This window comes from Typha angustifolia, chromosome 4 (assembly GCF_048772165.1).
Source record: "Typha angustifolia cultivar Huaian chromosome 4, ASM4877216v1, whole genome shotgun sequence".
NCBI lineage: Eukaryota > Viridiplantae > Streptophyta > Magnoliopsida > Poales > Typhaceae > Typha > Typha angustifolia.
This window is the reverse complement of record NC_133242.1, coordinates 10760710-10786085: the sequence shown is the minus strand read 5'-3', so window position 1 is coordinate 10786085 and position 25376 is coordinate 10760710. Positions and strand designations below refer to the sequence as shown.

Sequence of the window (25376 nt, the reverse complement as noted above, 5' to 3'; positions counted from 1 at the left end):
TTATTGATGGATGCATGCATTCTGGTATTGATATATAACTTCTGCTTGAAGTCATGTCCTCTTCTTAGTGTACTTGATCTATTTTGCATGGGTTTTCATCATAAGAGAGCATCTCAATTTGAGTTCATCCTGAGGACTAGGATTATCACATATCTATATATTAGTGATCAGGAATTGTTGCAGGCAATACCATACATTACTTTTTCCTCATTGGCTTCCAATTATATGATGACATGATCACTTGCAGATAGGCTAAATGGATTGTCTATTTTCCAACTTTGAGTTTTGTTCCAGCAACATGTGGCTGTACCAAAAATCTGGGACCCAAGTTTCACATGTTGAAGCTAGCAAAAAAGCAAAGGATATAGGTTCATATGATAGATAGACATATATCCTGAAAAGCTAACAAAAAGATTAGATGTTTGTCACGTAATTCCAAGGACAGGAAGTCGAAAAGCTTCGAACAATAACATCGCATATTAATTGTTATCTTGACCTGTCTCCCCAAATCTGGTGCAGAAATCTATGTGAATACAAGACTACATATCTGAAGACGTGGGTGGATAAACTTTCACTGACATGGAAAGCCATTTAAAGTGGCTGGAAAGACTGACCTATGAAAAGGTTGACCTCGGACTAGGCTGCTTTCAAAACACTAAGCATGCCATTAACTTTTCTTAGCCACCACACTAACCATACTTTATGCAACTAATTAATGCTCCCATCCTCATCCTCATCCTCATCTTTCTCTCTCTCTCTCTTTTGTCTGAAGCATCCATCATATGAGTTAGGTGAACACATCCAAAGATTCTCGTTTGCCTTCAACAACTGTCGTATGTATACATTAATGGAGTCTGGTAGGTACACGATAGATAACTAGAATGGTAGATTACTTTGTGTGGTATTCATCTCCGTGAAGTAAATCATTTCAATATCTAATTAACATGACCTAATCCAAATTAATATCCCGTGATCTGATGTGATCTAATGTTAGAATTATCCGGTTTGATAGTCATATTTCACCATCATCTAATCACATCTCGGCTTTGCTAGAAAGTACGAGGCTGCATGCACGAGCAAAGATCCTGTTAAGATTACCGACAAGGAGTAGCAGGCATTAGCATATATATCTTAATATATTGCTTCATCATAATCCAGACATAATCTATTGGCTATAGTCCTCCCTTATCCAAAACTCAATTGACTATTTGACCATATGACTTAGACTTATAGTTACAAGCATTCTTATATTTTATCCCAATCTATTTGAATTCAAAATTATCTTTATCTTTTAAACCTATTTTGAATCATTATACCTTCCTATACTTCAATTAAATTGGAAATACAAACATAGTTAGTTATCACACATAATAAAATAATTTATATTTTCATCCCATGAGAGAGTATCCATCCAATTTACTTAATACTCGTACTTTAATTATACGTACAAAGATTGAATAAATTATACATGTAAATAAAGTAATTTTAGGTATAAAATGCATTCAATCCTAATTAAATTTATTTATTTTTTTCATTTTTATGAAGAAGGTAGAGAGAAAGTTTTTGTATTTAAAGATGTAGTTGTGGGAAAATCTGGGCCTTAAAGTTTCACATGCTGAAGTAGAATATAAAGGAAATATAATTAGATATGATATCATGAAAAGTTATCAATATATGAGTTGCTTGTCACAAAGTTCCCATGAGAAGCATAACCCCTCGAATTAATTACCTACCACTTCCACTTCCACTGGATAAAAGTCTGGATAATGTTGTGGATAAAGTCTCAGTGACTCAACAGAAAAGATTCGACTCAATTGTAAAAGTTGATCTTAGTTTCAGATTTTCTCACAATCAACTTTAATGATTGAATGAATTCTATCAGTACATTAAATAGGCTCTTTTATAATATAGTTATATGATATATAATATAGTTATATAATTAATCTAAAACTTTATTTTAGCTTTTTGACATAGTTGGTTGACAATTAAGAGGGCTCGTATTACAAATAGCTCAAAAACACATTGTTAATTACAAGATTACTTATTTAAAATTATCTGTTAATCAAACCTTCTAAAACGTTAAACTGGGAGATTCCACTGGATTGGGCCTTAAATTAATACTTAATTGGGCCTGAAATTGGGTTTTGAGAGACTTATTGCTACTGGGACCCAAAAGAGAACCCACTTTGTAATAATAGAGTAGTGATGGGGCCCAAAAGAGAATAGAGAGGCACATAGTTTTGATGCAAATTGTCAGGACTTTGCTTCGGGGTGACACTTTTGAGTCACCTTCTTGAGGTCCACTACATTTGCACCCACTACTCGTTTTATGTACTTTTTTATTGTTTACACCCTGCTATTCTTTTCCTTATTTCAGTTAGCAAATATTGCCAGTATATTTTTATTTTGTTATATACGAGGAGGAAGGGATGATTCATATCCCGATCCGCAACTTAAGCTTTTAACTGATAACCTTATCTCTCTCTCTTCCTTCTCCCTCCAGCTAGAGCACTCGACGTGAGCTCGGGTGACGGCGATAGCGACAGCAATCGGCAATGGGTAGCTCGATGGCGAGAAGCGAAACTATTAGGAGGGGTATCGTGTGGCACGCGCAAATTAAATTTTTTGTAAAGGTGTAAAATGTGATAAAACAATTTTCAGGGTGCAAAATGAAAAGCTCCCTGCAACATTGTTATGGTCTATGGAGGTTATATTTACCACTAGAATTACATATATGCTTGCATGCAAAGTAAAACGCTCCTTTTATTCATCCTCTATGTACAAATACAAACAATAAGATCCACCGATCGAGTTCCTTCTTGTGCCAAAGGCGAACTTTTCTTGATCCGTCGCGTACGTGGAGAACTATTTTATATAAATTCTGTGCTTCTTCATGGCGGAGAAGAACTAATTAAGCTTTTATATTTCTCCATCTGATCGATCTCCTCGTCTTCTCCACCGTTTACGTACCAGTAGCTGGGATTCAATTCATCAAACACATGGCATGCATGCGTGATCTGATCGTTTCAGTCAGTTGGGACCCCAGCAGCTCAAATACATCACCATCCTCAGGGATTCTTCTGCGGCGATCGCATTCGCCGCCGCACCGGTTGCCGCCGCCGCCGCCGCCGCTGCTGCATCCCCAGCACTACTGCAGTCCACTGCGCAGGTCGCCATCGATCCGACGGCCGCCAAGTTCCGCTTGATGGCCGACGAGTAAGGCTTCGCCACTTGATCTCTTAGCTCAAGTGCAGCACCGAGAGTAACAGCCATGCATGCCTTGTTTGCAACCCTCATCCTTGTACCAAAAAAGATAGACAACTGACTTCTAGTGTAGTTGTTTTTTTGAAGCATAGGATGAGGGTGAGGTTTAAGGCTATATAAATAGAGAGAAAGAGAGTTGCGAATGGAGTAGCAGTGAGGTGGAATGAGATCGAAGGAGAAAGCCAACGGTTTTGGGAAGTGAGAGAAACAACTAGCAGAGGGACCATTGATTCCTCAAAACCAGGAACTGGATGGAGAGTGGTAAAGGTGTTATCCTGTATGAGTGGCTATATAGCTCTAAAGGGTACAGTCTGAGGCACAGCGACCTCAAATTAAACTTTACTAGCAAACGAAGCATGGGCTTCTAAGCTATCAATTTTGTGTGTGTCTTTATCTTAATCGTTTGTCTTCGTCTCCTGCAGTCACTTCGTACATATGAGTGAGTCATCACACCATCTCTTCCTTATCCAGCCTCGGGACATCACTGTAGCATATTCGTGCTTAATAACAGCTTAAGCTTTTGAATCAACTAATTATCTATCGAGCTAAGCTAATTTTTTGAGAAGTTATGGATTCAATCCTCATTATCTTGAGTGTAAAAGAGGCGTGTTAGTGACATAATATACATTGTTAGTTTCTTACATAATGGCAACTAGATATATTAAACTATTGAGAATTGGATCAAGAAAAGGTTTTATAAGCTGAATAGATATTATTATACCAAGTTATAGCTGTAACTATGGATGCTGTGGTACAAGGAAACAACCTTCAAAGTGGATGATACATGTTAAACGTCATTCTTTCTTTCTTTTTGTGTATGTGTGCTAAAAGTCAAAGATTTCCTTTGTCTACTACATAGATATAACTTCTTTATATACATTAAAATTAGATCAAAAAGACTACAGGAAGGCCCACAATGACCACTTTTATCTATTTAGTTTAACACTAGCATGATTAGTATACTAATCCTCTGTGATTATATTTGACAAGAAAGCTCTCCAGAATCTTCAATATGACGACCTTATCAACTTAAAAAGATAATTACAAAAATTAGATAGCGACAACTTCATTACTAAATTATGCACCCTCAGACAAACTTGTAACTGTATGTATCATTCATTACTTGGATCAACTGTTTTTATACCCTCAAAATCAAATGCTAAACATCCACCAACTTGATAGGCATTCCATCCCATATAGCTGTTAAGTGTTTTTATACCCTCAAAATCAAATGCTAAACATCCACCAACTTGATAGGCATTCCATCCCATATAGCTGTTAATTTAAGATTCTTTAAGGTTATAACTAGTGATCCTTATTGGTGAAAAGCACATAATAACAGATGGAGACATCTTCTTCTTTTTTTCCTGTACTTGAGCAAATCAGATATCTGACAGTGATAAATTTTCAAATATTTGATCAAAAGTAAGCAAATGACCAATAAATCTAGCTGATATCCCAAGTTTCGGGGAAAAAATGAGTCAAAATGAAACACTTATCCAGCAACTGAGTTACGACGAACATACCAAGTTATAACAGAACAGGTAAACTATACCTTTCAAAGATTATGAATGAACATCCTGATCTATTAAGCATAAGCTTTTAATCGTCTGTAATTAATGCAGACGTGAAGCTTGGCCTAAAATCTGGCATATAAAGAGAAAATTATAGCAAGTAGAATTACCAGGAAAAGGAAAAAAGAAACCCTACTAAAACATTTCTTCAGTCGGGGCAATAAATTTATACTACCGAAGATGGCAAACAATGAATCACATCCATGGTTATACTTCTATCTACCACAAGTGTATCTAAAGAAAAAAGAGAAGCTCTCCCTTCCTGCAATCATGAATGAGAAAACCACAGATACTATTTCAGTTTATCCAATACATTGAACACTACCATTTCATTATGGTTAAGATGGTCAATCTTACGATACAGAGCAGAAACTGTGCATATGTTTCAAGATGCCTATACCATGATCCATAAGAAATTTAACAGGAAAATTTGTACAGTTTTATTCAGAAGTAATGACAATCTTGAGTTCAATGGATAAGGGATATCTTCAAATATTGCAATATCGTTTCTTACTAAGTCAATCCTGGAACAAGAAGACAGTACTCATTGATTTCTCACTGATAATTTTGTGTTTCCAATCTTATCACTATAATTCTAGCTTGACTTTTATCACACTCATGATTTTAAGTATAAAACCACCACTAAACTCATTCATCACAGAAACTATCTCATGAACGGCCAATGCTTTTGTCCTAATCCACCTTCAAACAAAATTGAGCCTCTAGGGAACTTTCTTCGGTGGCAATTATAAGAGCAGAATACAAAAGGACTGAAAATAGCTAGCCAATAGACTCCACAATAAGTAAGGAGGTCTCTAATAATATAAAAATAAATTGGGAAGAAAAGGGTAAAATTAGTATTAAAGTCCAAAAAGCAGTAACTTGATTTTGGGTTCTCCTAAAGCCAATAAAGATTAAATGCCAGTTTATCAGTCGAAGAATCTCATTATTGCAAGCAGTATATGGTGAAGTACTGCGACTCTCAACGGTTAGCTTTTTACTTTTCAGATTGGAAATTTAAAATACAAGTCGAATTATCGACAAACTAAAGGGGTTACATAATGACAAATAAGCTCCAGAATACACGATCAAGTGATATAATTGAAGCAAATAAAATCTTACACTTGACATAATCGAAGCAACCAAAAAGCCTACACCAATAGCACACGTCCAATTTACACTGAATCCACCACTTCAACCTGCTGCCGAGCAAGATATCTTTCCCTCCTTTCTTTCTAAATAAGATTGAAAATATAGACACAGAAAATTAGCACATAAAAGCAAAAAAAAAAAAAAAATCAGTAGATGCTCACATGGAATGGACTTACCCACTCATCGATGACAAGGCCCTCACCAACAATTTTTGGGCCAGTGTCTTCAGGAGGTTTCTTGCGTGCCTCAAGTGCAGCCTCAGCCTCAGCTAGTTGGTTCTTAAGTTTTTCCAGTTGCTTCAGAATACAACAAGGGGATACATAATTATTCGATATATGTCTTAAGCATGAAAGAAGTGATTATTAACTATGCTTTGTGTGAGCTTACTGGACAGGGGTGGTCCGCATCCAAAAATATGACCCTGAGGATTTGCTCAACCACAACCAGATCCTTTTGCTCATCAAACTGTTTAAGAGAAATATAATTTACTATTTCTGATCCAAAAAATCAGGGATAGCTTTGACACCTTAAGTACTAAATAATAAACAAGAGGTGTAAAAAATGTGATGATCCCGAAGAAGAATATTTATCGCAAATTCTGAATGAAAATAAAAATTCATACTATCTTTGTTGATGAGTCTCTCAACCTTCTAAACAATTAAAGACTGAAATTATAAATGCCAGCATATTTTCAGTCATAAAAACATGACCCCCTTATGGTCAGTCCTTCATGCAACCACCGACTAATATGCTAGATTACACAGCATGCATAAGGAAATCAGCTAGTAACCTAATTCTGAGAGCTGGGTCAGCAGGGTAAACAATATAATATGATGACATGCTGGTCAGACCAACATGATCCGGATTTGCACTTCACACAAACTGTACTCACGGTATAAGGATTTATTTTATTGCCATCGTTGTATATTTAAATTCCGCAAGCACAATATTGGCATTAGTTTTCCTGCCTCTCAAAATGCAAATTTTACTGGATATTTGAGAGGTTGCAGTTACCTTTTTCTTTATTTTCTAACCTCATCGGCTTCTCTTGTTTGGGCTATATTTGCCAATTTAAGGTCAAAAGAATGCAGCTCAATTTGTGCTTACATGATCATTGTCGTGGACAGTGATCTTTGTGGTAAAACATCATTCGGAAATCAGAAGGCTTGATCTGTGGCCCTTGTTCCATTATTTAGCTGCTAAATATGAAATATCTATTCTGTAGGAGTATGAAAAGCCACAAGGTTTTTCTTGGCAAGAGAAGCATTCAGTTGGATTTTAGTAAAAGATCAATTTGAGGACTCATTTCACATCATTTTTTTAAGGAAGTACGGCTCCCTATAATCATGATTTGTCTTTCCAGCTTCATCCTATTAAGTCACTAAAAAAATGGAAAGGAACAAGCACTCTTCCAATGACTTGAGCCTCTGTTGAGAAGTCTACAATTTACCTTGTGATGAACCCAGCAGAGATATATTCCAAGTTTTCAACTCCCATCTTGTCATGAATTTAGTAGGGATAAGCTCCAAGGTTTCAACTAATCTTCTCTTAGAGTATCTGTTACTTGGACTAGACTTATATGTTGGTTTTGAGTGTGGGTATGTTTCTAAATTCTAATTCCTGCAATTCCCTAAAATTTACATACCTGTGGTTGTTTACCCAAATGTTCTACCTGTAACCTGCCATGCCATGTCAATCAAAAGGTTTTGGTAACATACCCTAAATCAAGTGATTCTCAGTTACATAACATACAGTAAATTTACATAACATAGCAAGTTTCATGGCAGACTGTTGCCTTGCCTATATTTCCCTTGGTCACCAACTTGTTACTGATATCCAGTAGAGTCTCATGTCAAGTTGAAACAAATTATAATCCTCAAGGTTGTCCAGTTCAGAAAGAACTTATTCAGGGAACAGTCAGAAAATGTGTATGTATGATGCTAGCATGGGATTTTCACTTAGATCTCAAACTAAATCTTGAAAGATTTATAAGCAAATCTTATCAAAGCACTATATAAGAACAAATGGTCGAAGTATCTGTTATGTGAAGTATACATTTTTATTCAGTACATATGGAACATATTTTTCAATGGCACATTGACACATCTAGTTATTTATTTTCTAATGTCAGAGCAAAATCAAATGGAACATAATCAAATAAAAAATAATGAACAAGGAGGTCTCAAGGAAGTCATATCTACAAAGAAGTGAGACATCTAAGCTGACTTCTAAGCCTTATGGAAATGGTGCACAGGCAGCTTGCTGATTTTGATGAACCTAGGAGTATTTAGTAAGAGGAAACACATTATATGGGCAAACTGGTATCCATTGTTGGATTCAAAATAATAACAATTAAATATAACAAAAGACTCACCAATTCAGGTACATACTCCATAGGTCCTTTAACCTTCAAACTTACAATCTTGAACTTGACCTTGCATTTCTGGTCTAGTACTTTCTCATTATTCTCTGGCTGCTCAACAAACTTGAAAACTAGTAAAGAACAAGAAAGCTGTAATGAGGAACTAAGACTGCCAAGAGAATTGATCAGGTAAAAAGGATTTAAGATGAAAATAATGTTACCGGTTGCTATAATACTCTCCCCAGGAGAAAGTATCGCTCCAGGAGGACGCATGAAGCAGCTCTTGGGTGCAGTTGTTTGAAACTAGAACCAGACAAAAGTTAACTACTAAGTAGTAACCCATATAAACACATGACATGGGAGCTAACACAATGTATGTTCAAATTTGTGAATGAAAAATATACTATGCCTCCATATCACATGCTGCCACACTAATGATTCGAAAGATAGTTTATATGGGAAAATACTTTTTACCGTCTCTATAGTTAGGCCAAAATTTAAAGTGCCTCTCTAGAGATTCAATTTTTATATTTAAGTACCTTGCAGCGTCTACTTATGTGGACCTGCCTGACAAACATCAATTTCATGCAAAAGGACCAAAATAATCCTTTTTTGTATAATAATAATAAGGAGGAAACTTGGATTTCCGTGAAGACCGATAAAAAGTTTTCACCGCTAATTTTTGGACTGAGAAACTAACAGTGCACATTGATAGTAATAACAGGGAGGTTAAGTGCCACAATGAAAATTCTTGAGAGCACAGTGAAATTTTGACTTATAAGGAGGTAAAATGTATTTTCACTAGTTTATACAAGTTGCTTTGTATTTTAATTAGTGAAAGCAAAAAGCATTTGTGACAAGATAGGAGAGACAACAAAGGGGAGATTTACAGCAGGTGGTGGCACATTAATAAATTCCTGAATGCATGAGAAACAAACCTTAAATGCTACATAAGACTTGCTGGTGTTTTTAATCCTGACCGCACTCCTGACTTGCTTTCCAGGCTCATCTTCAGCAAACAAGTTCAAGAATGATGGCAACAGTCAGCTTAAGAAAAGCAAAAGCATTGCAGCATATTTTCTTGTTTGAAGCAAAGGAAATATAAAGGCAGGCAATTGAGTAGCAATCTTATATAGACGATCAAACGAGAGCAACTCATTTGGACCATCACCTGACAATTGACATGAAATTATAAACAAAGAAAAGAAGAATGGAATCAATCCAGCTTATTATCGTTGAAAAATAACGCAAAACCACCACAGAAAACAGAAAAGGATCATCACCACTTGCACAAACGAAATACAAATGCAGCGAGGGATCACAAAAAATTAAAGTCAACATGAAGTATCCACATCGCAATTTGAGAAAAGTTTTACTTTGAATACTACAAATTCGAGAATCTTGAAATAGGAATAGAGTCGGATGACACCCAGCAGCACTTGGGCAGGATAAAAGAGAAGCCTACAAGCTTCAAGAGCTAACATGGCAGCTAATTTTCAAACTAAAATATTCCCTTATAGTAACTGCGGAGAATGAGGCACCACCATAAATGGCTAAAACCCCAGCTATCTTGAACTTTAAGAACAACCAAATTGGTCAAACCCATGAGAATCCAAAACATTGGATCAACTCCCCAAACACAAACATCCTCCAGATCCGAAATCGAAACCGTCCACCAAAAAAGGCAAAACAAGATCCAAATTTGGGCAACCGATTCAACATACCCAGATGGCAAATTAACCCAAGATCCCACCTTTCCACTTTCCGATCAACTCCCAACTGAAAAAGGAACAAAACCCACTGAGGGGAATTCGAAGGGACTCACAAGGGAAGTAGAGCTTGCTCGCCGGATCGAGCCGAAGCCGGCGTTTGGCCGGAAGCAGCGACCTCGCCACCGACGAAACCGAGCCACCGGAGCTCTGCTGCTGCTGTTGCTGCTGCTGTTGGGCGTTCGACCCATCAAGCTGGCTGACGTGGATGTGGTGGTTCATCGGGTGGTGGACCAGAGTCGACGACGACGACGACGACGCGGCGGCGCCGCCGCCGGAGGTTTGCCAGAAAGGCATGCTGCAGAGGTTCCAGAGCTTCCCATCCGACAGCCCAGATTTCTCCTCCGGTATCGCCATCGCAGCCTACGAGCTCCTCTCCCTCCCTCTTTCTCCCCCTAACAACGCGTCTCGGATCGCGTCACCGGAGGTGAAGCAAAAGCCGAAGACTTCCACCCCTCTCACGAGTCAAGACCAGTAGACCACGCTGTGGTCTAGATCGCCTGTATCCTAGATGTAGGAATCCACTTCATCCAGCAACAAGTTCTTAGCCATCCCGTTTAGGGAATTCCTACAAAGGGTACTGCAGGCGATCTCATCCTGACGACCAGTGGATCAGGTCCGCTCGGGTTAAGTGTAGGGTCAACTCTTATTAATAGAATCTACAACGGCGTGTAGACTAATCTATGTAATCTTTTATTTTACGAACTCGAATCTAACCACAACGACAGTGGTGTTAATGACTACAAGTAAATTAATAGAAACTTTCACAGTATAATTTTATTTTATTTATTTTTCCTTTTTGCGATGAGATGATTGCTGAAACAAATGATTAGAGTTCAAACACTATAGATGTAGGCAATAAATAACCTTCTCTTCAAAGTAGTTTTGGTTATAATTATCTTAATCACTTTCTAAATAGTCTCTTACATGGAAATTTGCGCATTGAATCATAGTTATTAATGATTTTGTAGTTCGATTCGCTGGAAATCTACTCTCTTTGTTTTTTGAACTCTTTTACAAAACCAACCCTTGTATATTTTATAAATAAACAAAAAGAGATGTTGACCTTGGGGTACTCAGTTTAGTGCTCGAGCATGAATTGATGGTTTGTTTGGCCGGTCTCTATGCGTGTTGGATCTATCTTGGACAAAATGAGTCATATGACACCGACCCTTTGTTGAGAAGCGCTCTGAGCCCAAGTCTCTTGTAGCTGTTCTTATTTGTAAGGTGACATCTGATAGTCAAGATGGGAGGCTTGTTGTAGGGTTGATGTCCTATTCCCTTTGAAAATTTATTCGCATGAGTACTTGTATTGTTACAAGCTAATACTCTGTGTTTTATGTCAGTAAGCCTATTTTTCAGCTAAGAGCGAGGTTCATTTTAGGATTTTATCCTACTTTCCCTTTACATTTGTCTGTCAAGATGTAACTGTTACTTTAAAGTTAATGAATATATGTCTACGGACTTTCGTAAAAAAAAAATTAGCTAAAGTCAAACACAGTAATATTATACCTAAAAACATTTTATGGATTAGAAAACGCTAATTTTTTATAGTGTTTCTCCCCCCTATCTCATAATCACCACCGTTAACGAATGAACTTTAATACCTCACAAAATTGAGTATTGGTGACGAAAAATAGAGTAATTAATAAATTACCTCACAGTGTTATGCTCAAAATCAAACAAGTCTCCCAAACTTTTATTTGTATTACTTACCCTTCCTTATAATTTAAATTTAAAGTAGTTGAAAACTAAAACGACTATTAATGGAGCTATGGAATTATATTAAGAGTAACTATGAATATTTATTTATGTTTTGAGATAAATTAGATGCTGATATTTTCTGATTATGTATTTGAGGGAGGTACACAGTGACAGAGAGATGCTCGAGGATTTTATTATGCTTTATGCATAACAGGAAGAGAGAGGGAGCAAGGTTATCTTTTTCTTCTGCGAGTTAATAAGAAACAAATAAGTAAATATTAATGCAAAGGAGATCACAATTTGGATATTTTTGAAGTATATTTTGGCGGAAAAATTCCCGCCAAAATTATTTTCTTCTAAAAGTTTATGATATCCAGTACCTAAAATTTAGAGAGAGAATATAATAATTTTATACTAGCATGGATTAAAGTATTTTCACCCACAGCACGCGCAGCACAAATGACAGGACAGGTGGGGCCGTCACAGTCACACAAAGATATACTTGTACTTAAATAATATATCTTAAGATAAATCATGATATCATCTAAATAAATATGTTAATATATCAATATCCAAATTCACAATAATTATTATGAATTACTATATAATTTGGTAGAATCTACACAGATTACGAGAAACCTTCAAGATACAACAAATATAACTAATACAATATGGACGGTATTTTCTATTATACAAACATAGTATAAAATAGTGGAATACAATAATATAAATTGATATAACTCAATTTTTATATAAGTTAACATATATACTATTTCACATTTAGCACATCTCATCTTTGTTCTAAAATGTCTCCAGAGTCTGACTGTTTAGATCTAAGTTGTTTATGACTGTTTAGATTTAATCTCTATAAATAAGGCCTTATAGCTGGCTTGTACCTTAGGCATGCTTGGAATGAAAAAATTTATTAGCTTTTGCCCTTGCATCTCTTTAAACTAAGCCACCGGCCTCTACATTAGCCTTATCCTCCTTTACCAACCAGCGCCACCTCTTCTGTTGGAACGGTCTCATCTAGCTTCTAATTTCCCTCTTTCGTCGATTCCCCTAGTTCCTTAGAGCATGTCTACTTCTCCCTCTTCGTCTCTCTATCTTAACCATCTCTACTCCGTACGGTTTTTATCTTTACCCGCTACCACAGTTGTAGGCCAATCATAGTCTTCAACCATCTATCACATCCGCATCCATAAGCCACCACACCACCATCTAATTATGTTAAATGAGTATATATGTATATATCTAAAAATAATTAATTGTCAAATTAATCTAATTTACATTAATAAAATAAGCTATTAAAATAGAAGTGGAACAAAACCCCACTATTATAGCACTAGGAAAACGAAGAACAAGAAGAAAATGAGAAGAGAAGGAAGAAGAAGAAGAGAGTAGGAAAGGGAAGGCAAGTAACCCGGTCAGTGGGGAGGGGACCAGCCGCTAGTGGCTTGCTAGAGATCGACCTCTCATCGGTGGCTCAATTCTGGCAAACCCAAGCTAAAGAGAGAAAGAGAAGAGAGGAGAAGAGGAGGGGGCTCACCTCGATGGCGGTTAAGAGGGAAGGCGAAAGAAAGAGCTTGAGAGAGAGAGAGAGAGAGAGAGAGAAGGCATTGAGGGAGGGAGGTGGCAGTTGTGGCAATGACAGTAGCGCTGCATGGCATCCCCATGCGTCATGCACATGCATGGGCACAAGACCAGCTAATTGGTGGGAGAGTGAAGGCGTTGAGGGAGGGAGGTGGCAGTTGTGGCAACGACAGTAGCGCTGCGTGGCATCCCCATGCGTCATGCACATGCATGGGCACAAGACCGGCTAATTGGTGGCTAGCTCATGTCATGCCCATAAACAAATTATTATTATTATTATTATTATTATTATTATTATTATTATTATTATTATTATTATTATTATTATTATTAGAAAGGTTGGGTTGTTACATGTAATATGAATCAAGATATTATAATCCGACCATGTGAGTTGAGACAGTTGAGTAAAGTCGAGTTAGTTAATTTTGCTTATTGCTTTTAATTTCAAATAAAGTGGATGTAAGACTAATATGGAGAATTAGATCCAACTCGCTTTAATTTACTCCTATAAATATGGGTGATCATGGGTTAATTATTACGGTGAAATGAATATTGAGTTTACTTAATTTTATTACTTTGTTTGTACCATTTAATCGTAGCCATCTATTTTTTTAGGAGTAGATCTAGCCTAGAAACTCTAACTCTATCTCAAATCCTAGTCACACTCTTCCTCTATGAGCCAACCACTCATACGGTCGACCTCTATCATCCCACGGTCATCTGTCACCCTCTGAGAACCGCCACAATGTCAATATTCTAGTTTCTATCAAATTTCAACCTTCTTATATTTAACCCGTATCTTTTCACCTTAATCTTAGAATCACTTAATCTAAAGTCATTAGATTCGTGCCTCTTGAGTCTATCACTTATAAATTTTTTAGAATTTTCCTATAAATGAATCATTCTAGATCTAGTTCATAATAGTGGTATCAGAATTACTGTTTCTTGGCCGTTTGTGAACACATGATGCAAAGCTAACCTAGGGGAGATCGTAGCCAAGGAAGATCAAGAACTCATTGTCGTCGACAAACCACCAAATGTGGGTGAAGGTGATATTCAAATAATTTTTAGTCGATTCAAAGAAGAACTTGATGAAGATGCAAACCTCCCTCAAGAACTCGATCCAAGCCTTAGCAGAGGCTTTACTAGCGGCTCACCACCAGCCTGCGCCTCCATAGCCACCAACCATCACGAAAATGCTGCTATCCTAGCCATCATCTCTAACTCGTGAAGATAGGGAGGGGCGAGTGGAGCCCCAAACCATGGCCAAGGCTCCTCCTCCAACTATGGTGGAGATGTTGCCATCTCTACAAACCTTTATTGCCACTGCACAATGTTGGCACAGCCCCTATTGACGACCTTGTCGTTATCTTTCCCAGCTGCTGTGGAAAATAACGGTCGAAACCCTAACTTTTCATTAGCGGCGATCTAAGCCCTATCGGTCCAAGCCACCACTGCCAACACCTTCTTATGACCTCTTACACCCATTCTATGGTCACCGTTCACACCAGCGACAATCAAAAGACCATCGTCAATGGCCTTCCACACTACAGCGACCATATAGGTACAACCCTTCCGCAACCAGTACTGGTGGCCATGGTTGGCCTGCCGAGCCCGACTGCCACCCGATGGTGGCCACCGTAGCACCAGAGATCATCGCGTGGCGAAGTCAAGCATGACATGAGTCAGAATGTCTAGCTCACGTATTAGTCACCTTGAGAATAAGGTGTCAGAAGCGTAGTAGATTATTATGATCCGATCACGTGGGTCAAGTTAGTAAAGTCGAGTCTAATTAGTTAATTTTGCTTATTACTTTTAATTTTAAATTAAAACGGATGGCAAATTGGATCTAACCTACTATGTATGACTCTACTCCTATAAATATGAGTAGTCATGAGTTTAATCATCACGGAATGAATATCAAGTTTAGTTAGTTTTATTATCGTGCTTTTATTGTTTAATTATAGCCTTTTATTTTTCTAGAAATAGATCTAGCCTAGAAACACTAATTCTACCTCCAAACACTACCCACCCTTTTTCTCCATGAATATCCACTCATATGGCCGACTTCTACCATCCCAGGGCTATTCGCCACTCTCCGACGATTGCCATAATAACAACATTCCTGTTTTTGTCCAATTTTGATCTTCCTCCACTATTTTAGCCATATATTTTCAGTCCAACTTTAGAATCACTTCATTCCAAAGCCATTAGATCTGTGATTCCTAAGACTACCACCATAAAATGTGTAGAATTTTTCTATAAACGGATCGTTTCAGATCTGGTTTGTACCACAAGATGATAAATGTTCCTTAAAAGATAACTTATTTCTTATAGTTTCTTAATATCTTGATTAAGAATAAGTTGCTCATTATTTTTTTATAATAGACTTTATGGAGTTTGGAAAGAACAATCTCATCAAAGAAGTAAAATTCTACAAGATTCTATAAAAAAAAACAGTGGCAATTGAGAGATCCAGCTTGTTTCCTCCTACCATACTTACAGCCACTAATTAAGATGGGATAAGTTCTGAATAATTTTCTAATTGCCAGCAAAATAATTAAGCTCCAATAAAAATACCATTCATTCACTTAAACCAAACTAATTACAGTTAAAACCAAATTTAAAAATAATTATTTTGCCCATGTAAAAATTATTTAAAATGATTCTAGAAGCCATCTAATGTTAGCAAATATCATAGTATAAGAAAAGAAAATATTTTTAATGTGACCACCAACTACTTTACACTATAAATTTAAAGAAAAAATATTAGCTATCTAAGCCCCTTTCATTCTTGAATAGAAGGCCTTTTAAAATTGAGTGCATATTATTTTTAAATTAGATGTACACTTTTTTTATATTAATTATATTTAGTTTTCTAATTTAGTATATAAAATATGTGCATATATTGTTATATCATAATAAATATAATTTATATTTGCAATATTAGAATCTATTATTATATTAAAAATTTTAAATGCAATTAAGTTGTAAAAAGCCACGTGTTTACATTTGCTATGTTTTATTTTTCCTTTTTGCAAATTGCTCCAATTTCAAAGGTTCAATAGAAAGTTTAGAAAAGCATACGAACTATATAAATGTGAATTATCCCCAAATCGTTTCCATCTCCCGCCATGGCTATTCTTCACTCCTCATCATACCTCCCCGTCCGCCGGCTCGCCGTTCCTCTCTTCCGCTCCTCGATCAGGTTATCCAATATTTCTCTTTTCAGTTGCTTCCCCAATTCCTCCCCTGAGAATCGAAACCCTTAAAGGTTTTCTTAAGGAATTCCTCTCGATTCCCTTCAGGTCGAGCCTTCCCTTTCCGGCGGAGAAGGCAAGATTCCACCGGGAGCTCGATGCAGCCGTCGACGTCGTCGAGCGCGCCTGCCGCCTCTGCGTCGATGTAAACCTAATTTCCATCCCAACCTTTGCATAACTGATGCCATTTCTCAAAACAAAAGGCGTTTTTCTTCCAGCCAACACTAATTCTTGTCCGAATCTCTTAGAAATTTAGCGTACTTACAAAAAAAAAGTATCTTTTCTGATAAATTTAATTCATTTTTCATTTTTCTTGATCAGGTCAAGAAATCCTTGCTCTCGGATGATCGCCGGATTCTTGAAAAGAACGATCAGACTCCCGTGACGGTGGCGGATTTCGGCGTGCAGGCTCTTGTCAGCTTGGGTGACTTATCTTGAAATTGTTAGCTTTAGTTTCAAAATGGTTTTAGTTGATATAATATTGCAGTGGGATCGCAGAGCTGAAGAGATTGTTTCCTTCGATACCATTTGTGGCTGAGGAGGACTCCGGGTTTCTGAGGTCAGGTGATAAGGATAATAATGGTAATGTTCTTGTTAATGCGGTATACAGTGTGATAGTTGATAAGGTGAACAATGGCGGTGAGCCTTTGACTTCTGATGATGTGTTGGAAGCTATTGATAGAGGAGGGAAAGACGCAGTCTCTTTTGATTCAAAACCTGCTACCTACTGGGTAGGGTGGAACGCTTACTCTGTTTTATCAAATTTTATGTATACTGTTGGATTAAATGGTGACAGGATATGGTATGTTTGTCTGTAGGTTCTTGATCCAATTGATGGCACTCGAGGATTCTTGAAAGGCAGCGATGCACTATATGTGGTAGGGGTCTCTTTCTTTTACTGTATCCAGTTCGGGATTCATGATAGTACAAAATGACTCATTTGAAGCCATTATTTCTATCTTCTGGATCGCACTCTTGTGTACTACCATTTATTTCAGTTTCACTCTTTTTTGCCAACACATGTTTTTAAGGGAAACCTTGATTCCATGATTCTTGAGTTAAACTGATATATTTAAAATTTTATTTATCATTTTGGGAAAGAGGCATGATTTAGTGCATCAGATTACTTTGTACTAGTGAATCCTTTTGTGAGGCATATCAGTCCTGGAATATCTCATATTCAGAAGGTGAAAATCAGCAGAAGAATCCTATCTATATTTTAGCCTAGGCTTTTTCCATTAAAACAACAGTGATAGCTTTGTATGTTGGTTTCTTGCCAATATTCCAGAAAAGCTCTTCTTGACTTGAGTCTTGTGAATGATGCAGTTTGAAGTATGCTTATGTCACTTGTGATATTAAGAATGCCGCTTTATTGTTCGATTAGTTGCATGTTTAATAAATTGAATTTTCTGACTTTATAATGCATGTGATAAGTTTACATTTCATCAAAAGAACATCAGAAAATGTTGCCCGCGTTTCCATCTTATTCAGGAAGAATATGAAAATCAACCTCTACCATTATATTCTCTTATTACAACTTGGGTAATCAGCCAATTGAACTTGTTTCTGTTTTCTTGTTTCCCTTATGATGCTTAAGCTACACTTGTTTTTTTCAGGTGGGCTTGGCTCTCATAGTGAAAGGAGAAATTGCATTAGGTGTAATGGGATGCCCAAACTGGAATAATGATATCCTACCTACCGAGAAATGTGATGATAAAGTTAGTGCCTCTGGCCTAGGTATCATAATGGTTGCCCATGCAGGCTGTGGAACATGGACAAAGAGCTTTTCACATGTGATGGGTGACATTGACGGAGCTCAAAACGTCTGGAAAAGATGCTTTGTTGATAGCTGCTCTCTTCTGCACAGGGCACGATTTTGTATTCCGGACAGCCAAACCTGGGAATTAATACCACTATCTGCTCTCTTCAGCTCAACCGTCAACAAAGATGATCATAGAGATGAAAAAGTAATACTTCTTTTGCCAACTTGTTGTGGCAGGTATGTTCTCTCTCTGTTCTTCGAAGACTCTTTGCACTGACATTTTCAGATATGCTTCCATTTCAACTACTGGTTTAGTATGTTTAGCAAGTTAGACTTTAAAGATGCTGTTGCTGCAGTTTTCAGTTTGATAAGTCTAACATCTCTTGTCTATTGGAAACAGGTTGTTTATCACCATCAAACTAAAGTTAAAACCTAAATTGTTGAATTAACTTTGAGAGATTTTTTTTTTCTCGATGATTATGGCTATCTTTGGTCCTCTTTTTAAGTTTTTTCTTGATTTGACTATTTCATGCTAGTGGAGTCATCTCAATGACTTAACTATCTGCCCTTGTGACAATGGTTACTACTGGATTGATGAGAGCTGTATTTTCCAGGACATGACTCTGTTCTTGTTGGAAGAGGCAATGCAATCATCATACAATTATCACGCTCTTATTAACATGGGTGTATTGTGTATTTTGTCTCTTTTGCTGTTAAACTTCCTAATGAGTTGCTTTAACATTTAAGTGCTTATTTCTCATCTGTTTTAAAAAGATTTATGCATGAAGAAATTCAAACCATATTCAAAACCCTGCATGAAAGGTTAGATGATCTTTGATATGAAGAGTTTTTTTTTTCACCAGACCATTGTTAGACTTGCAGATAAATCCATTATCCAATGTTTTTTTTTTTTTTTGCATAATAAAGATAAGCAATATTATACAAATACACCTCTTTTGCCCAGTGATTTCTATGAGAAGGGAATAAAACTATGAATTTTGTAACTATTCAGTGTTGAAGAAGAAGGTTTGTTTTTTTCGGAAAATCTTATTGTTTATCCATATAAATGCCATGTGATAGGTGTTTAAGACTGAAGTTATATAGTCTCATTTTGTTTTCTAGTCATTGCTCAGTTTTTTTGGAGTCATTGTATTATACTGCTCAAGTTAAGATGCTTTGTACCTTTTGTTCTTATCTTATGTCATATTTTTTATTACGTGACAAATTATCCAACCTGAGTCACCTGACCACATATATATGGCTGTTTTGCTTGTTCTTTGTTCCATTTGTACTCCTTTTTTGTGAGATTGTTTGTATGGATATTGGCCAATAAAAGCTAGATAGTTTGATTTACAAACCTATCATATCTTCTTGCTATTGCTTCTTGTAGCTTGTGTAAGTATCTAATGGTAGCTTCTGGTAGAGCTTCGGTTTTTATTCTCCGATCAAGGACTCAAACTGTAATCAAGGTACTGACTTCAGATTCCAGTCAACATAGAGTAGTAAAAGTGTGTCCACTAGTGCAGCAACATGAATTGATTGTCTTATTGTTTTCATTACATAGGTCTGGGATCATGCGGTTGGAGTTATATGTGTACACGAAGCAGGAGGGCAGGTATGTCTTCTGTCCATATTGTGTCATCTTTCTACTTTCATCTTTGGTAATCTTTCTCGGTGATTTTCTATGAACTAATTACTAAGTTACTTATCTTACTGGTCATGACCTTTATGAGTTTTGATGGCATCTTCCATTTCATTGGAGGACAAGTTTCAAGGGATTGTTATTCAGTCACAGTAAGTAAAGAAGAAAAGGTGCAACAGCCTACTGCCAAGATTACAACCACGAAAATCAGGAAACATAAAAATATAAACAGGAGGGCAACCTAAACACCATCCCCTGTTGCACTATAAGGTGTTAGACTAAATAAAAAGAGTGTCAAGCATCTTTTTTTTTTTACTTAGAAGGTGCATTTTACAGGGTTTTTGTGGTTTATTGTTGTACGCCCGTACTTTTTCTTCATTTATTTTGTCTTAGTGTGTCGACCCTTTTGAATCCCTATTTTGTCTACTGTACTTACTATGACTAAAATTGGATGTCTTGTTATGTAATTGATTGTAAGGTATGTGCTTCTTTGATATATGCTGAACCTGATTTTGACATGATAATTATTTACAAATCAACAGGTTAGTGATTGGAGTGGAGATCAGTTGGACCTTGCTGCTGACCAAAGAGAGCGGAGAATCATCTTTCCTTCAGGCGGCGTGCTTGTGACAAATGGCATACTACATGAGGAGATTTTGGACGTGATCTCCTCAAATTCTTCAGTAGTTTGATATGCATCACTTCTTGGACAACATACTGATCAAATTCTTAATCAAGTAATTCTTACCTCTCTTTTTAAAGAAAAATAAATCAACTTTTTGTCGTTATTAAACCACATTCCCTAACTTTTGTCTAAGTAATGCTGTTAAAGGAGCAAAATAAGTTTGATGAACATATTCCGAAATTAAAATGTCAGGAAAGGCCCTCAAACATGAGAAATCTTCAAACTATGTTAATCTTTTTAATGGGTTTATTCATTATCTAGCAGCGGAATGTGGTAATCATTTAATTCATGATTGTTCAGTGTTGCTTTGCTTCATTGAGACATAATGCAGTATTGCACTAAGACAGTAAGACAAGGAGTACACTTAATTTTCTCTAGCAAAGCATATAGGTTTGCACATCATCTTCCATTCTTCATCATTGATGGTTGGTCACCAAAAAGGAACAGAGCAAATGTCTTCCATGAGGTCATTGGAGTGCAAAAATTAGCATATATTAACTTAAAGCTCTTCTCACAAGGCATCTATGAATTATTAGTTTCTAGAACTCAAACCATATATGTTTTGAAGCTGTGAATAGGAGAAAGCTTCAAAATGAATCTTCTACTCCTATCTGTGGCTCTTCCATAGCCCCACATTTCTTTTCCATAGATTGGACGCTATTGATATCTTTTTTAAATTTCTTTTCAACAAGCATTGCTGATATAAAAAAAAGTCAATATCTTTAGACTTTTTTGAAAACCATTAACACGAAAGCTTTTAGAAGGTATATTCTTATCCAGTTGCACATTTACACTAGAAGAATATGCTAGCATGCATATTACCTATTCATATCCTCTATCAATAGTTTCATTTAATTTGCAGGACATAATGGTCAAACCATTACATCCAGTAATTCCATACATGGCTATAATAACAAACATAATTTATGGGATTAAGATGTCTTGTAATATCCCTGGCCACTAGAGGACATATGCATGTAGTTTTTCAACACATATAAATTAAATGAAGATGATGTCTCAACTGCATAAGATTTGTCCTAGCAAATGCTGAAACAGGCCCATGTTCAATGTATATTCGCAATAAAAGGACACCACATTTAAACATGGCACTATGAATTAATGCACTTTAATTATACTTGGATTAGGGACACTGTATGATTCTCCTATATTTGTGGAAAATTTAATTAGGAAAAGATTGCAGCAATAGATTATTGGCACTAAATCTTTAAAACTTGAGCAATCCCTATAAATAAACAATCTAAACGCAAACAAGTAACACCTGGGATTAAAATGAGTATAAAATCTTCTTATATTAATGACTTATATACTAGATGATGTACAGGTTATGCTAATTTAGTTCATTGTAAGTAACTATTCTATGGATGCAGTCAACTTGAAGATGTGATAATCTACTCCATTTGGGCAAGTAATACGCCATCAAATGCTAAGATGATGTCACATAATCTCATTAAATGCTTCACTGCTAGTCTAAACAAGCTTTGCTTTTAAAAAAATAGAAAATTATTCATTGTTTTTTAGGGGCACGAAATCTTGTGATATCATGGTCTTCATTAATGCTTTACTAGCTACTATAAGCTGTACCTTTATCTTAGTCAGCAGTGACATAATTAAGCCACCAGTTAGCCATTTGTCTATGCCTCTAATTTTATATTTACAAGTGATGCTGACTCATTATGCAATTGTACAATACTCTATGATAAGAAATTATACTTTTAACCTACAAAATCTTATGCCTGTATGGAAGGAAGCATGTCCTAGTCTTAGAGCATTTTATATTTATATGCCAGATTAAATAATTGTTATATATATAATATCTCTCTTCCTTTGGTGTTTTTTTCAGAGCTAGCCCCAAAGACAACTAAAAGTGTGGTCAATATTGAAAAGTACTAGGATAAGTTTTTTTTTTCACACTATAAACTATCACTTATTTTTATAATAAACTTGTGAACTTTTTTTTAGTATACATTGATCCTTCGAACTATCAGAAATATCTTTTTTGACCCTTTTTATTAGAGTTATGTTACTTATTTTCATCCATAAGTTGTCATATAGTGATCACGTGACAATAATTTGATAAGAATATCCTCGTATGTATGTGACAACTTAAAATTTTCTTTTATGATGATCAAAATATCCTTAGATAGTCAATTAAAACCCTCACTCATTCTCCAATGCTACATGACCCCGATTCTCACTATTTTTCTCCTAAAATCTGGTGCATCCCAAGTCTTCTCCCAAAATTTTCCAATCTTAAGGTTGACTATCCAGGCAATTATGAGTATGAACAACTCACAAGAAAAAACTAGCAACTTTCCTACAAGCAAAGACTTAGATAAAATTGTTTCCTAATTGACAAATTCTCTTCTTCTCTTCAAGCTATAGGATTCCAAGGAAAGTAGACACCTTTTCCCCAACCACTCTCCAAATATGTCCTTCCCTTAGTACAAAAAGCTAAAGAGTTGTCACTTTTAGCCTCTTCTCATCTAGACCCAATTCGTTTTTTTTTTCTTTGATAATTTTGGGTCTCTTGCTTTTAGGGACTGGGGTCTTGAGAGGTATGGGCATGGAGAAGGGGATGTGGGTCTTCTCCTTTCTCCTTGGCTGTTTTGTTTTTGATGGGATTGTTGCAGAGGATCTGGAGCACACCATAGAGAGAGGAAAGGAAGAGAGGAAGAGGAAAGGAGGTGCACTAGTCCTCAGAGACAAGACAAGAGAGGAGGAGATGTTGGGGGTGAGATAGAGAGTAGAGGAATAAAGAAATTTTGAAACAAATAGAGATTAGGGTAGAGGGTAATGAAGAAATTAAAAAATAATAAAATTTTTAATATTTGCTAGCCACTTAATTATCCCGTTGTTATAAGTAGACGGATAATTTGGCCAAGTTACCAATTCAATCGGAATTAAGGTATTTCTAATATTTTAAGGGATCAATATGTATAAAAAAGGGTTAAGGTTCTAAGGCTAAATAGAGAATTATCCAAAAAGTTTATACAGGTGTAAATAAGTTTAAATATTTTATTGCCAACTATATTCTTTAAAATATTAAAATTGGTCGTAAAAATTATATGACTCTTTCTCGATTGCCATTATGATTAGTTTTTAATAGAATATTCCTAGAAGATTATTATTAAAATTAATAAACCTATACAAATAACTAAAATATCTTTTTTTTTAATTTAGAGCATAAGATATTTACTAAAATTGTTATCTTACATAAAATAAGATATACTTTGTTGTACTATAGTGTTGATATAATATTAGATAGCTTTTAAACTAATTTTAATAATTTATGTAAAAACAAAATTAATCTATTTTAAATTGAAAATTGTCTGTTTTAATTATTACTTAGATTTAATTAATGGAAGGACTAAAATAGCAGAATAATTTAATTACGATATTGTGAAAGTTTTAAGTAGTAATTATTATGTACGTAAAAAAATCACAATTAAATTAGGATACGTATAGGAGGAGTCTCCTCTATCTGTGGAAACTCTTTAGTTGTTTACAAACATCCATATCATTAGATTACCAACTTAATACCAGCTTATATTACGTGGCGTTGGCTTTCCCAAAATAAATTATGATAATTTAAGAGCTCCATATCTTAGTTAGGACACCTAAATAGTAACCTTCATGATTGGGACTAGATTAAAGTAGTCTTATGTAGGCCAAGGGATATATAATATATGTATTTAACCAACAATAATTTGTTGGAGTAGATGATACACTACTCCACACAATTAGATCTATTGGAGGACAAAGACATATAGTTCCACGTCATATAAGATGAACCTATGACACGCGTCACAAGGCACTGATGGGAAGTTGACATCATGCTGAGGTTACACACATATACAATGGATCTAACGATCGAAATATAGGGATAGAAAAGATGGAAAGCAATCACTCTAACAATCAAGTCAGGCTAGCTGTAATCAATCTTGTCGTCTGAATAGATGGTAGGGCAAAGCATTAGTCAAAATATTTAATCATTTTCTTTTTAAAGTAGTCTGGCTGTATGAGACCGTGAGCTAGCTTTCATACATACAACGTACGTACTGAATCAAAATGTCAATGCCTCAACAGTAGCGAGAGAGGACCACAGAGTTAGGCTTAATGAACGGTTTAGAATAATATCTCAATCCATATAGTCTTAAAGTTTAGACTAGACGATCTAATATATTAGTTAAAGTTTGATAGAGCCGTAATCTCTCGTTGTCCGTCTTATATTTAGCCTTCCGGCTGTCGAATGATTAAAGAAAGAGAACTTTTCCATGGGAGTTGCTATCGGATCGAGTTCGGATCGTGCATGGATGATGAATCCGCCATGCATGGAGCGAAGCAAGCCGTGGACGTGAACGTAAAATACCCGCCCAAAAAGTGGGGCCCACCCGACCTGGGTCAACGTCAACTAATTAATGAGAAACGTGGCATGCTAGGGATAATAAAATAGATCTGTGTCCTTTATTTACCAGGTGTCTAGTTGTAAAAAAGAAAATTAAGTGGTGAAAAGATAATTTAACGTTGAAATGACGAGAGATAGAGAGAGAACAAAGAGGAGGGAGACACGTAGCGTTTGCAGCAAACA

At 36.1% G+C, this 25376-nt stretch overlaps 2 protein-coding genes across 3 annotated transcripts; one reads left to right on the top strand and one right to left on the bottom strand.

Moving 5' to 3' along the window:
* Positions 1-5799: 5799 nt before the first annotated feature.
* LOC140758942 (vesicle-associated protein 4-1-like) lies at positions 5800-10584 on the bottom strand. Its single transcript, XM_073095357.1, has 7 exons — positions 10178-10584; positions 9291-9361; positions 8574-8655; positions 8365-8483; positions 6378-6455; positions 6167-6286; positions 5800-6073 (listed from the first exon to the last, which is right to left on the bottom strand). The coding sequence occupies exons 1-7, from the start codon at positions 10476-10478 to the stop codon at positions 6014-6016; spliced, it is 831 nt and encodes a 276-aa protein (XP_072951458.1). The 5' UTR covers positions 10479-10584; the 3' UTR covers positions 5800-6013.
* Positions 10585-16489: 5905 nt separating this feature from the next.
* LOC140759783 (putative 3'(2'),5'-bisphosphate nucleotidase, mitochondrial) lies at positions 16490-21020 on the top strand. 2 transcript variants are annotated; one of them, XM_073096444.1, is made up of 9 exons: positions 16490-16626; positions 16727-16823; positions 17000-17102; positions 17177-17409; positions 17497-17556; positions 18295-18677; positions 19864-19909; positions 20005-20055; positions 20625-21020. In XM_073096444.1, the coding sequence occupies exons 1-9, from the start codon at positions 16553-16555 to the stop codon at positions 20772-20774; spliced, it is 1197 nt and encodes a 398-aa protein (XP_072952545.1). In that variant the 5' UTR covers positions 16490-16552; the 3' UTR covers positions 20775-21020. The 2 variants fall into 2 exon arrangements, with proteins under 2 accessions (XP_072952545.1, XP_072952544.1); XM_073096443.1 differs by having other exon boundaries at positions 19831-19909; positions 20625-21018.
* Positions 21021-25376: the final 4356 nt, after the last annotated feature.